Source organism: Littorina saxatilis, linkage group LG14 (assembly GCF_037325665.1).
Source record: "Littorina saxatilis isolate snail1 linkage group LG14, US_GU_Lsax_2.0, whole genome shotgun sequence".
Taxonomy (NCBI): Eukaryota; Metazoa; Mollusca; class Gastropoda; order Littorinimorpha; family Littorinidae; genus Littorina; species Littorina saxatilis.
In genome coordinates, this window is record NC_090258.1 from 334,614 (window position 1) to 347,655 (window position 13,042).

A 13,042-nucleotide genomic window follows, 5' to 3' on the forward strand; every position below is an offset into this window, starting at 1 on the left:
TTGCCGCGTCACTAGCACTACAACTCTCCTACACACCAAACCTTGCCGCGTCACTAGCACTACAACTCTCCTACACACCAAACCTTGCCGCGTCACTAGCACTACAACTCTCTTACACACCAAACCTTGCCGCGTCACTAGCACTACAACTCTCCTACACACCAAACCTTGCCGCGTCACTAGCACTACAACTCTCCTACACACCAAACCTTGCCGCGTCACTAGCACTACAACTCTCCTACACACCAAACCTTGCCGTGTCACTAGCACTACAACTCTCCTACACACCAAACCTTGCCGCGTCACTAGCACTACAACTCTCCTACACACCAAACCTTGCCGCGTCACTAGCACTACAACTCTCCTACACACCAAACCTTGCCGCGTCACTAGCACTACAACTCTCCTACACACCAAACCTTGCCGCGTCACTAGCACTACAACTCTCCTACACACCAAACCTTGCCGCGTCACTAGCACTACAACTCTCCTACACACCAAACCTTGCCGCGTCACTAGCACTACAACTCTCTTACACACCAAACCTTGCCGCGTCACTAGCACTACAACTCTCCTACACACCAAACCTTGCCGCGTCACTAGCACTACAACTCTCCTACACACCAAACCTTGCCGCGTCACTAGCACTACAACTCTCCTACACACCAAACCTTGCCGCGTCACTAGCACTACAACTCTCCTACACACCAAACCTTGCCGCGTCACTAGCACTACAACTCTCCTACACACCAAACCTTGCCGCGTCACTAGCACTACAACTCTCCTACACACCAAACCTTGCCGCGTCACTAGCACTACAACTCTCCTACACACCAAACCTTGCCGCGTCACTAGCACTACAACTCTCCTACACACCAAACCTTGCCGCGTCACTAGCACTACAACTCTCCTACACACGTCACTAGCACTACAACTCTCCTACACACCAAACCTTGCCGTGTCACTAGCACTACAACTCTCCTACACACCAAACCTTGCCGCGTCACTAGCACTACAACTCTCCTACACACCAAACCTTGCCGCGTCACTAGCACTACAACTCTCCTACACACCAAACCTTGCCGCGTCACTAGCACTACAACTCTCCTACACACCAAACCTTGCCGCGTCACTAGCACTACAACTCTCCTACACACCAAACCTTGCCGCGTCACTAGCACTACAACTCTCCTACACACCAAACCTTGCCGCGTCACTAGCACTACAACTCTCCTACACACCAAACCTTGCCGCGTCACTAGCACTACAACTCTCCTACACACCAAACCTTGCCGCGTCACTAGCACTACAACTCTCCTACACACCAAACCTTGCCGCGTCACTAGCACTACAACTCTCCTACACACCAAACCTTGCCGCGTCACTAGCACTACAACTCTCCTACACACCAAACCTTGCCGCGTCACTAGCACTACAACTCTCCTACACACCAAACCTTGCCGCGTCACTAGCACTACAACTCTCCTACACACCAAACCTTGCCGCGTCACTAGCACTACAACTCTCCTACACACCAAACCTTGCCGCGTCACTAGCACTACAACTCTCCTACACACCAAACCTTGCCGCGTCACTAGCACTACAACTCTCCTACACACCAAACCTTGCCGCGTCACTAGCACTACAACTCTCCTACACACCAAACCTTGCCGCGTCACTAGCACTACAACTCTCCTACACACCAAACCTTGCCGCGTCACTAGCACTACAACTCTCCTACACACCAAACCTTGCCGCGTCACTAGCACTACAACTCTCCTACACACCAAACCTTGCCGCGTCACTAGCACTACAACTCTCCTACACACCAAACCTTGCCGCGTCACTAGCACTACAACTCTCCTACACACCAAACCTTGCCGCGTCACTAGCACTACAACTCTCCTACACACCAAACCTTGCCGCGTCACTAGCACTACAACTCTCCTACACACCAAACCTTGCCGCGTCACTAGCACTACAACTCTCCTACACACCAAACCTTGCCGCGTCACTAGCACTACAACTCTCCTACACACCAAACCTTGCCGCGTCACTAGCACTACAACTCTCCTACACACCAAACCTTGCCGCGTCACTAGCACTACAACTCTCCTACACACCAAACCTTGCCGCGTCACTAGCACTACAACTCTCCTACACACCAAACCTTGCCGCGTCACTAGCACTACAACTCTCCTACACACCAAACCTTGCCGCGTCACTAGCACTACAACTCTCCTACACACCAAACCTTGCCGCGTCACTAGCACTACAACTCTCCTACACACCAAACCTTGCCGCGTCACTAGCACTACAACTCTCCTACACACCAAACCTTGCCGCGTCACTAGCACTACAACTCTCCTACACACCAAACCTTGCCGCGTCACTAGCACTACAACTCTCCTACACACCAAACCTTGCCGCGTCACTAGCACTACAACTCTCCTACACACCAAACCTTGCCGCGTCACTAGCACTACAACTCTCCTACACACCAAACCTTGCCGCGTCACTAGCACTACAACTCTCCTACACACCAAACCTTGCCGCGTCACTAGCACTACAACTCTCCTGCACACCAAACCTTGCCGCGTCACTAGCACTACAACTCTCATACACACCAAACCTTGCCGTGTCACTAGCACTACAACTCTCCTACACACCAAACCTTGCCGCGTCACTAGCACTACAAATCTCCTGCACACCAAACCTTGCCGCGTCACCAGCACTACAACTCTCCTACACACCAAACCTTGCCGCGTCACTAGCACTACAACTCTCCTACACACCAAACCTTGCCGCGTCACCAGCACTACAACTCTCATACACACCAAACATTGCCGCGTCACTAGCACTACAACTCTCCTACACACCAAACCTTGCCGCGTCACTAGCACTACAACTCTCCTACACACCAAACCTTGCCGCGTCACTAGCACTACAACTCTCCTACACACCAAACCTTGCCGCGTCACTAGCACTACAACTCTCCTACACACCAAACCTTGCCGCGTCACTAGCACTACAACTCTCCTACACACCAAACCTTGCCGCGTCACTAGCACTACAACTCTCCTACACACCAAACCTTGCCGCGTCACTAGCACTACAACTCTCCTACACACCAAACCTTGCCGCGTCACTAGCACTACAACTCTCCTACACACCAAACCTTGCCGCGTCACTAGCACTACAACTCTCCTACACACCAAACCTTGCCGCGTCACTAGCACTACAACTCTCCTACACACCAAACCTTGCCGCGTCACTAGCACTACAACTCTCCTACACACCAAACCTTGCCGCGTCACTAGCACTACAACTCTCCTACACACCAAACCTTGCCGCGTCACTAGCACTACAACTCTCCTACACACCAAACCTTGCCGCGTCACTAGCACTACAACTCTCCTACACACCAAACCTTGCCGCGTCACTAGCACTACAACTCTCCTACACACCAAACCTTGCCGCGTCACTAGCACTACAACTCTCCTACACACCAAACCTTGCCGCGTCACTAGCACTACAACTCTCCTACACACCAAACCTTGCCGCGTCACTAGCACTACAACTCTCCTACACACCAAACCTTGCCGCGTCACTAGCACTACAACTCTCCTACACACCAAACCTTGCCGCGTCACTAGCACTACAACTCTCCTACACACCAAACCTTGCCGCGTCACTAGCACTACAACTCTCCTACACACCAAACCTTGCCGCGTCACTAGCACTACAACTCTCCTACACACCAAACCTTGCCGCGTCACTAGCACTACAACTCTCCTACACACCAAACCTTGCCGCGTCACTAGCACTACAACTCTCCTACACACCAAACCTTGCCGCATCACTAGCACTACAAATCTCCTACACACCAAACCTTGCCGCGTCACCAGCACTACAACTCTCCTACACACCAAACCTTGCCGCGTCACTAGCACTACAACTCTCCTACACACCAAACCTTGCCGCGTCACTAGCACTACAACTCTCCTACACACCAAACCTTGCCGCGTCACTAGCACTACAACTCTCCTACACACCAAACCTTGCCGCGTCACTAGCACTACAACTCTCCTACACACCAAACCTTGCCGCGTCACTAGCACTACAACTCTCCTACACACCAAACCTTGCCGCGTCACTAGCACTACAACTCTCCTACACACCAAACCTTGCCGCGTCACTAGCACTACAACTCTCCTACACACCAAACCTTGCCGCGTCACTAGCACTACAACTCTCCTACACACCAAACCTTGCCGCGTCACTAGCACTACAACTCTCCTACACACCAAACCTTGCCGCGTCACTAGCACTACAACTCTCCTACACACCAAACCTTGCCGCGTCACTAGCACTACAACTCTCCTACACACCAAACCTTGCCGCGTCACTAGCACTACAACTCTCCTACACACCAAACCTTGCCGCGTCACTAGCACTACAACTCTCCTACACACCAAACCTTGCCGCGTCACTAGCACTACAACTCTCCTACACACCAAACCTTGCCACGTCACTAGCACTACAACTCTCATACACACCAAACCTTGCCGCGTCACTAGCACTACAACTCTCCTACACACCAAACCTTGCCGCGTCACTAGCACTACAACTCTCCTACACACCAAACCTTGCCACGTCACTAGCACTACAACTCTCCTACACACCAAACCTTGCCACGTCACTAGCACTACAACTCTCCTACACACCAAACCGTGCCGCGTCACTAGCACTACAACTCTCATACACCAATCCTTGCCGCGTCACTAGCACTACAACTCTTCTACACCAATCCTTGCCGCGTCACTAGCACTACAACTCTCATACACCAATCCTTGCCGCGTCACTAGCACTACAACTCTTCTACACCAATCCTTGCCGCGTCACTAGCACTACAACTCTTCTACACCAATCCTTGCCGCGTCACTAGCACTACAACTCTTCTACACCAATCCTTGCCGCGTCACTAGCACTACAACTCTCCTACACCAATCCTTGCCGCGTCACTAGCACTACAACTCTCCTACACCAATCCTTGCCGCGTCACTAGCACTACAACTCTTCTACACCAATCCTTGCCGCGTCACTAGCACTACAACTCTCCTACACACCAAACCGTGCCGCGTCACTAGCACTACAACTCTCCTACACACGTCACTAGCACTACAACTCTCCTACACACCAATCCTTGCCGCGTCACTAGCACTACAACTCTCCTACACACCAAACCTTGCCGCGTCACTAGCACTACAACTCTCCTACACACCAAACCTTGCCGCGTCACTAGCACTACAACTCTCCTACACACGTCACTAGCACTACAACTCTCCTACACACCAAACCTTGCCGCGTCACTTAATTAGCACTACAACTCTCCTACATACCAAACCTTGCCGCGTCACTAGCACTACAACTCTCCTACACACCAAACCTTGCCGCGTCACTAGCACTACAACTCTCCTACACACCAAACCTTGCCGCGTCACTAGCACTACAACTCTCCTACACACCAAACCGTGCCGCGTCACTAGCACTACAACTCTCCTACACACCAAACCTTGCCGCGTCACTAGCACTACAACTCTCCTACACACCAAACCTTGCCGCGTCACTAGCACTACAACTCTCCTACACACCAAACCGTGCCGCGTCACTAGCACTACAACTCTCCTACACACCAAACCTTGCCGCGTCACTAGCACTACAACTCTCCTACATACCAAACCTTGCCGCGTCACTAGCACTACAACTCTCCTACACACCAAACCTTGCCGCGTCACTAGCACTACAACTCTCCTACACACCAAACCTTGCCGCGTCACTAGCACTACAACTCTCCTACACACCAAACCTTGCCGCGTCACTAGCACTACAACTCTCCTACACACCAAACCTTGCCGCGTCACTAGCACTACAACTCTCCTACACACCAAACCTTGCCGCGTCACTAGCACTACAACTCTCCTACACACCAAACCGTGCCGCGTCACTAGCACTACAACTCTCCTACACACCAAACCTTGCCGCGTCACTAGCACTACAACTCTCCTACACACCAAACCGTGCCGCTTCACTAGCACTACAACTCTATCACCCTCAGCTGTAAGACTGCAAGACAGCCATTTTGTTGAAAGATGTTATCAGGGCAGGTAAAGTTTATGGGCGTATTTTGTTATCATACTTTCGATCCGCGAGCACAAAGGATGGAAAATGCATGTGGCGACACGCTAGACACTAGACACGCTAGACACCAGGCACGCTAGACACGGGGACAGATCAACTCGGATGTAATCAGTACAGTAAAACTCCCTGTAAACACCCCCCCCCCCACCCCCGAAAAACATGAAGAAAAAAAGATTTCCCACCTTTCAAGATCTTTCTTTTCACATAATGTTCTGTCTACAGCCTCTGAACATGTCTCCCTCCTTTTCAAGACCTGATTTTCCCAATTTTTTGGAAAATGTTAATATGGTGGTTTGCACTAAATAAGAGAATGTAAGAAAGGCGAAATGATATTAACGGTATATAAAGGGAACTTTTTTCTTTCAATCTGCCCCTTATTTTTTGTCTCCGGCATTGGGTTGTCTAGCTGTGTCATTGGTCCAGTGCCGACTCCACAGTCTCCGAATTTGTCTATGTCATCCCTCGTGCCTGTACCCTTCACTTTCCATCCACCCTCTTGTTTATACAACTACTGAAGCTCTCTCCCTCTCCCTCCCTCTGTCTGTCTGTCTGTCTGTTTCTCTCTGTCTTTCTCTTTCGCTCTCTCTTTCTCTCTCTCTCTCTCTCTCTCTCTCTCTCTCTCTCACACACACACACACATGAACACACACATGAACACACACATGAACACACACACACACACACACACACACACACACACACACACACACACACACACACACATTGATTCACGCATTTAAGTGACCGACTGAGTGACCAGTCCAAGCTTTGAGATAAAAATAATCTGAGAAAAGTGGCGTGACCCTACCCGCCCTTGAAGCTCACTGACCCGATACCCGTCAGTGGTTACGACACTAAGACAGCAGGCCACCCGACCCAGTTAATTGTACAGTCTACCCAACATTGCCACACCTCCCCACTCTGGTAGACTTAACACTCAAACCAATAACAGGCACTAACATCGGGAATCAAATTATCTTGGTTTACCTGAAACTAAATGCATTGTTTTCACGACACAACTCAACGATGGTAAAACGATATTCACACCATGTTGAGACAAATTACACGGGTCTGCTTATGCTACCACTAAATATAATATCAACTTCTTGCGCCAGCGTCCTGAAGAATTAGGCGTCATGGCTGTTCCACGCATCCTGAACTCAGGTCAAAATGAGTTCGGCTCAAACTCTCCCTGACAGGATGCCTTGAGTTTCCTTGTCTGGCAAGGAAACCGATTTTTTATTTTTTATTTTTTTACATATTTAGAGCTTTTTGTAATGTATTATTGATATAAGCAGATTCGCGATCGTCGATAATGATTTTTCATGGTGTTTTGTAATTTTTAAATTACAAAGGAATTGATATGTAAGACAGTTTCAAGCGAGCTATTTTTCGCGGCTGTATTTACTGTGCAAACAACTCTAAATATGGCAAAAGTGTCACGTGATAATCAACCGTTTGGTTTTGGCGCTCACTGGAGCAGACGATTTTTTCTGTAACCAGTTGACAGTGATGAAACCATATATTACGGTCTCCTTCCGGCAGCAGTCCCAAAATTTCGACTTGTTTTGACCTTAGAACGATGACTTTATCATAACTGTGAAGAACAGAACGGAGATCACTGTCGAAGTCGGCCAATCTGCAATCATTTTCGTCTCGCGAACACCGCTGATCTCAAATTTAGATCAGTGCTCGCGAAAAACATAATATGGGAGATAACTCTGTATTCGTGCTTTGATAGATTCGCGTAGGACTGTTGCCTCCGGTCAGAGAGATAACTGGCGATAGCCGTTGAGCGATGACTGATCAGGGCCCGTATGCTTTTGGGGAAAGTTCGCGATAACTCCCGAAGTTTTGAGTGACATCGGAAGTAACTTGCCTCACTTTCGTATGCATGGGCCGGAAAAAGGGTTTACTTCGAAGCAAAGCGAGGAAGTAACTCAGGGTAGTTTGCGACTACTTCTAAAGTTTTGAGGGACATCGGAAGTACATCCTCACTTTCGCATGCATGGGACGAAAAAAGAGTTTACTTTGGAAGCTAACGAGGAAGTAAATGAGGGTAAATGTACTTCAGCCAGACCCAGTAGTAAACACGCTACTTCCACAGTTTCTCAGTGCAAAAAGGCACTCAGTTTCTTCAGTTTTTCATATCAAACCGAGCTGATGCAAATGAAAGTCCCAAAGAGAGAAAATAGAAGGAAAAGTCGTATCTTGTGCATGCATTTCGTGAAAATTTCCCTGAATACAAACCTGAGATGCCAGCTTTGACTTTTGTTTGTTCTGGGTCATTGGCCACCACTCTTTCATTCCCGCTTATACGAGGGGGTTACTGTGTTTCTATGAAAATAGGCGTCGTTGTCGCTGCTATTTTTTTGGTCACTGCTTTATCTGTGTGTGTGCGTGTGTGTGTGCGTGCATGTGTGCGTGCATGTTTGTGTGTGTGTGAGTGTGTGTGTGTGTGTGTGTCTGTGTGTGTGTGTGTGTGTATGTGTATGTGTGTGTGTGTGTGTGTGTGTGTGTGTGTGTGTGTGTGTGTGTGCACCCAATCACTTGGAATACACCATCGTCAGAGCATCATGTTATGACCTGCCAGAAAGTAAATCTCTTCCCTTCCCTTCCCTTCCCTACCCTTATCTCCTTCCCATATATCACGAACACACTCCACAACAAACACATTTACAAACACAGCCTGACAGAAAACCACATAATTATATCACACCCCCCCCCCCCCCACACACACACACACACACAGGGGGAGGGAGAGAGAGAGAGAGAGAGAGAGAGAGAGAGAGAGAGAGAGAGAGAGAGAGAGAGAGAGAGAGAGAGAGAGAGAGAGAGAGTCACACACACACACACACACACACACACACAAAGCTACAGGTATGCACCAACCTTCAGGTGTGGTTACAGGTGAGTAGTACTGGTCAAATGTAGCAGTAGACATCGCATCGTCACGGGCAAGTAACCGCTGTCGGTCACTCAAACTCCCGTAACCTGCAAGCACACAATAACATCAAACGTTCAGTTGCACCAGCAGAAAAGTCTAGTCATTGGCAGGCAAGCCTAGTCACTGGAAGACAAGCCTAGTCACTAGCAGCAAGTCTAGTCATCAGCAGACAAGTCTAGTCATTGGCAGGCAAGTCTAGTCACTGGCAGACAAGTCTAGTCACCGGCAGACAAGTCTAGTCATTGGCAGGCAAGTCTAGTCACTGGCAGACAAGTCGAGTCACTAGCAGGCAAGTCTAGTCACTGGCAGACAAGTCTAGTCACTGGCAGGCAAGTCTAGTCAGTCTTCAGTCACTGGCAGGCAAGTCTAGTCACTGGCAGACAAGTCTAGTCACTGGCAGACAAGTCTAGTCACTAGCAGGCAAGTCTAGTCACTGGCATGTAAGTCTAGTCACTGGCAGGCAAGTCTAGTCACTGAGAGGCAAGTCTAGTCACTAGCAGGCAAGTCTAGTCACTGGCAGGCAAGTCTAGTCACTAGCAGACAAGTCTAGTCACTGGCAGACAAGTCTAGTCACTAGCAGGCAAGTCTAGTCACTGGCAGGCAAGTCTAGTCACTAGCAGGCAAGTCTAGTCACTAGCAGGCAAGTCTAGTCACTAGCAGGCAAGTCTATAGTTACTAGCAGGCAAGTCTAGTCACTGGCAGGCAAGTCTAGTCACTGGCAGACAAGTCTAGTCACTGGCAGACAAGTCTAGTCACTGGCAAACAAGTCTAGTCACTGGCAGGCAAGTCTATGTCACTAGCAGCACAGGTGAATGATCTTACAAGTCCTCATTATCTTTCATTAGCTCTGTTGGCGCTTAATTGTAACCGCTTGATTCTCTTTATACACTAGGCCAAAACACTATTGCGAAAATGTTGCACCCAAATTAAAACATTAATCCTGAGTCATTTCATTTAAACTTTCTATGCCAGTGCAGGTCGTTCATTTGAATTTGTGTTTCACCTTTCAGATTAAAGATTTCTTTTACAGGGATCACGTGACCGCCGCTCAAATAAGGGTTACCCTCAAAATCGACCGGACAAAAACAAAAGGTACCAATACAAAATTCAACACATTTCATAAAGTAACATCATTTTGACCGCCTGGGCTTCATTGTAGTGGGCCCCTGGACCCCGGCCACATTTTGGAACCCCCATTCCCCCCCCCCCCCTCTCCATTACCCCTTAATCCGCTCCTGACTGGGGTACACTAACAGGCACACACCATGCACCAAGGGCGGGGTGGCCATCTTCTGCACTTCCTTCTTCTCCCAGGGCAGCACCTTAAAGTCCAGGAACCAGGTCTCCACCCACGCCAGCACGAAGGACACGATCAGCACACAGTAGCTCAGCGGGTTCTTGCTGCTCTCACCAAACTGTAACAACAATAACCAGTACACATGATCAGCACACAGTAGCTCAGCGGGTTCTTACTACTCTCACCAAACTGTGATAACAATAACCAGTACACACAATCAGCACAGTAGCTCAGTGGGTTCTTACTACTCTCACCAAACTGTGATAACAATAACCAGTACACACAATCAGCACACAGTAGCTCAGCGGGTTCTTGCTACTCTCACCAAACTGTGATAACAATAACCAGTACACACAATCAGCACACAGTAGCTCAGCGGGTTCTTGCTACTCTCACCAAACTGTGATAACAATAACCAGTACACACAATCAGCACACAGTAGCTCAGCGGGTTCTTGCTACTCTCACCAAACTGTGATAACAATAACCAGTACACACGATCAGCACACAGTAGCTCAGTGGGTTCTTACTACTCTCACCAAACTGTGATAACAATAACCAGTACACACAATCAGCACACAGTAGCTCAGTGGGTTCTTACTACTCTCACCAAACTGTGATAACAATAACCAGTACACACAATCAGCACACAGTAGCTCAGCGGGTTCTTGCTACTCTCTCCAAACTGTGATAACAATAACCAGTACACATGATCAGCACACAGTAGCTCAGTGGGTTCTTACTACTCTCACCAAACTGTGATAACAATAACCAGTACACATGATCAGCACACAGTAGCTCAGCGGGTTCTTACTACTCTCTCCAAACTGTGCAGGACAAACAATAAACAACACTGAGCATTCTCCCGATATAAAGTGGAACACTTCTTTTCAGACCTCCAAAAATCTGAAAAAATCAAGTCTCCCCCCCCACGCCAATACAAACAACAAAATCAAGTCTCTCCCCCCCACGCCAATACAAACAACAAAATCACAGGTTGTGGCTGCTCTTCCTAAATTGTGTGTGTGTATGTGTGTGTGTGCGTGTGTGCATGCATGCGTGTGTGTGTGTGTGTGTGTGTATGTGTGTGTGTGTGGGGGGGTCTCAACAGAGGGGTTCCATGTTACTGTGTTGAATTCATGTCACAATTAGAGATTCATTCAGTGTGACAACGAAGCTCTCATAATCACACTATAGGCTGAATCTGGATACTGACAACAACATTGATTTTCACAACGTTTTGCCAGTGTGTGTGTGCTTGCGTGTTTTCGTGTGTGCAGGGGCGTGTGTACGTGCATGTGTGTGTGTGTGTGTGTGTGTTTGTGTGTTTGAGAGAGAGTTTGTGTGTTCGCTTGAGGATGTCTTCGTGCCAGAGGCCAGTAAAGATTGTTCAAATCATTGGTGTCCATGTGTCCTATAAAGCTCCTTTGAAAGATAAGAGGCGGGGGCTCTACTGATATAAACATACTCAGAGATAAACATACTCACATCAAACAGAAAAATCTTGGCCAGCAGAAAGGCTGATGACAGTAATGTTGTTAACTGCAACAGAAAAAACAAGTCGCGTAAGGCAAAATTACTACATTTAGTCAAGCTGTGGAACTCACAGAATGAAACTGAACGCACTGCATTTTTTCACAATGACCGTAGTCTGCCGCTTGTGCATAACGGAGTGAAACCGACGAGCCTGTTCAGCGTGGTAGTGGTTTCGCTGTGCTGCATAGCACGCTTTTCTGTACCTCGATCTCTTCGTTTTAACTTTCAGAGCGTGTTTTTAATCCAAACATATCATATCTATATGTTTTTGGAATCAGGAACCGACAAGGAATAAGATGAAATTGTTTTTAAATCGATTTGTTTGTTTGTTTGTTTGTTTATTTGTTGCTTAACGTCCAGCCGACTACGCAGAGCCATATCAGGACGAGGAAGGGGGGGATGAAGGGGGCCACTTGTCAAGCGATTCCTGTTTACAAATGCACTAACCCATTACTTGTGTCCCAGCAGGCTTTAGTAAAACTAAATTAATACCTACTGGAAGATTACCAGTTTCCAGTATGTTAAAATAGGCTTAACCTATCTACTGCTGGACTTACATCAGAACACTAACAGATTAAACTATACATGAATCGCGAGACAAGCGGCAAGAGAAGAGATTTTTGGAAAAAATACAGGTGAATGAGCAAGAAGGCAGAAAAAAGAAAAGAATTCATGAAGAAAAAGAGAGCATGACAGGAAAGAGGAACCAAAAATCTACCTAACAGCAAACTAGAAAGCTCCTGCGGTTCCAAAAACAGGAGGGGCTTTTAATTTCATAACCGCAGTGCCCCACTGCGGGATTTTAAATCGATTTCGGAAATTTAATTTTTTATCATAATTTTTATATTTTAATTTTCAGAGCTTGTTTTTAATCCAAATATAACATAATTATATGTTTTTGGAATCAGAAAATGATGTAGAATAAGATGAACGTAAATTTGGACCGTTTTATATATAAACAAGAAGAGCAAACGCTCGATCGAGTCACTTTTGCAGTTCTGAATATTATATGAGGCATCAGATGGACAGGAAGAAATTGCTATTCACAACACAATGAGTCAC

At 47.8% G+C, this 13,042-nt stretch overlaps 1 protein-coding gene across 3 annotated transcripts in view; it reads right to left on the bottom strand.

Moving 5' to 3' along the window:
* The window catches only part of LOC138946827 (stAR-related lipid transfer protein 3-like), a 106,964-nt gene that overhangs the window by 53,048 nt on the left and 40,874 nt on the right, over positions 1-13,042 (bottom strand). For all 3 annotated transcript variants that reach the window (XM_070318233.1, XM_070318231.1, XM_070318232.1), the window contains exons 6-8: positions 11,933-11,986; positions 10,413-10,563; positions 9,094-9,195 (exon numbers count right to left, since the gene is read on the bottom strand). In XM_070318233.1, coding sequence (XP_070174334.1) covers positions 9,094-9,195; positions 10,413-10,563; positions 11,933-11,986 — 307 coding nt within the window. The remainder of the gene's footprint in view (positions 1-9,093; positions 9,196-10,412; positions 10,564-11,932; positions 11,987-13,042) is intronic.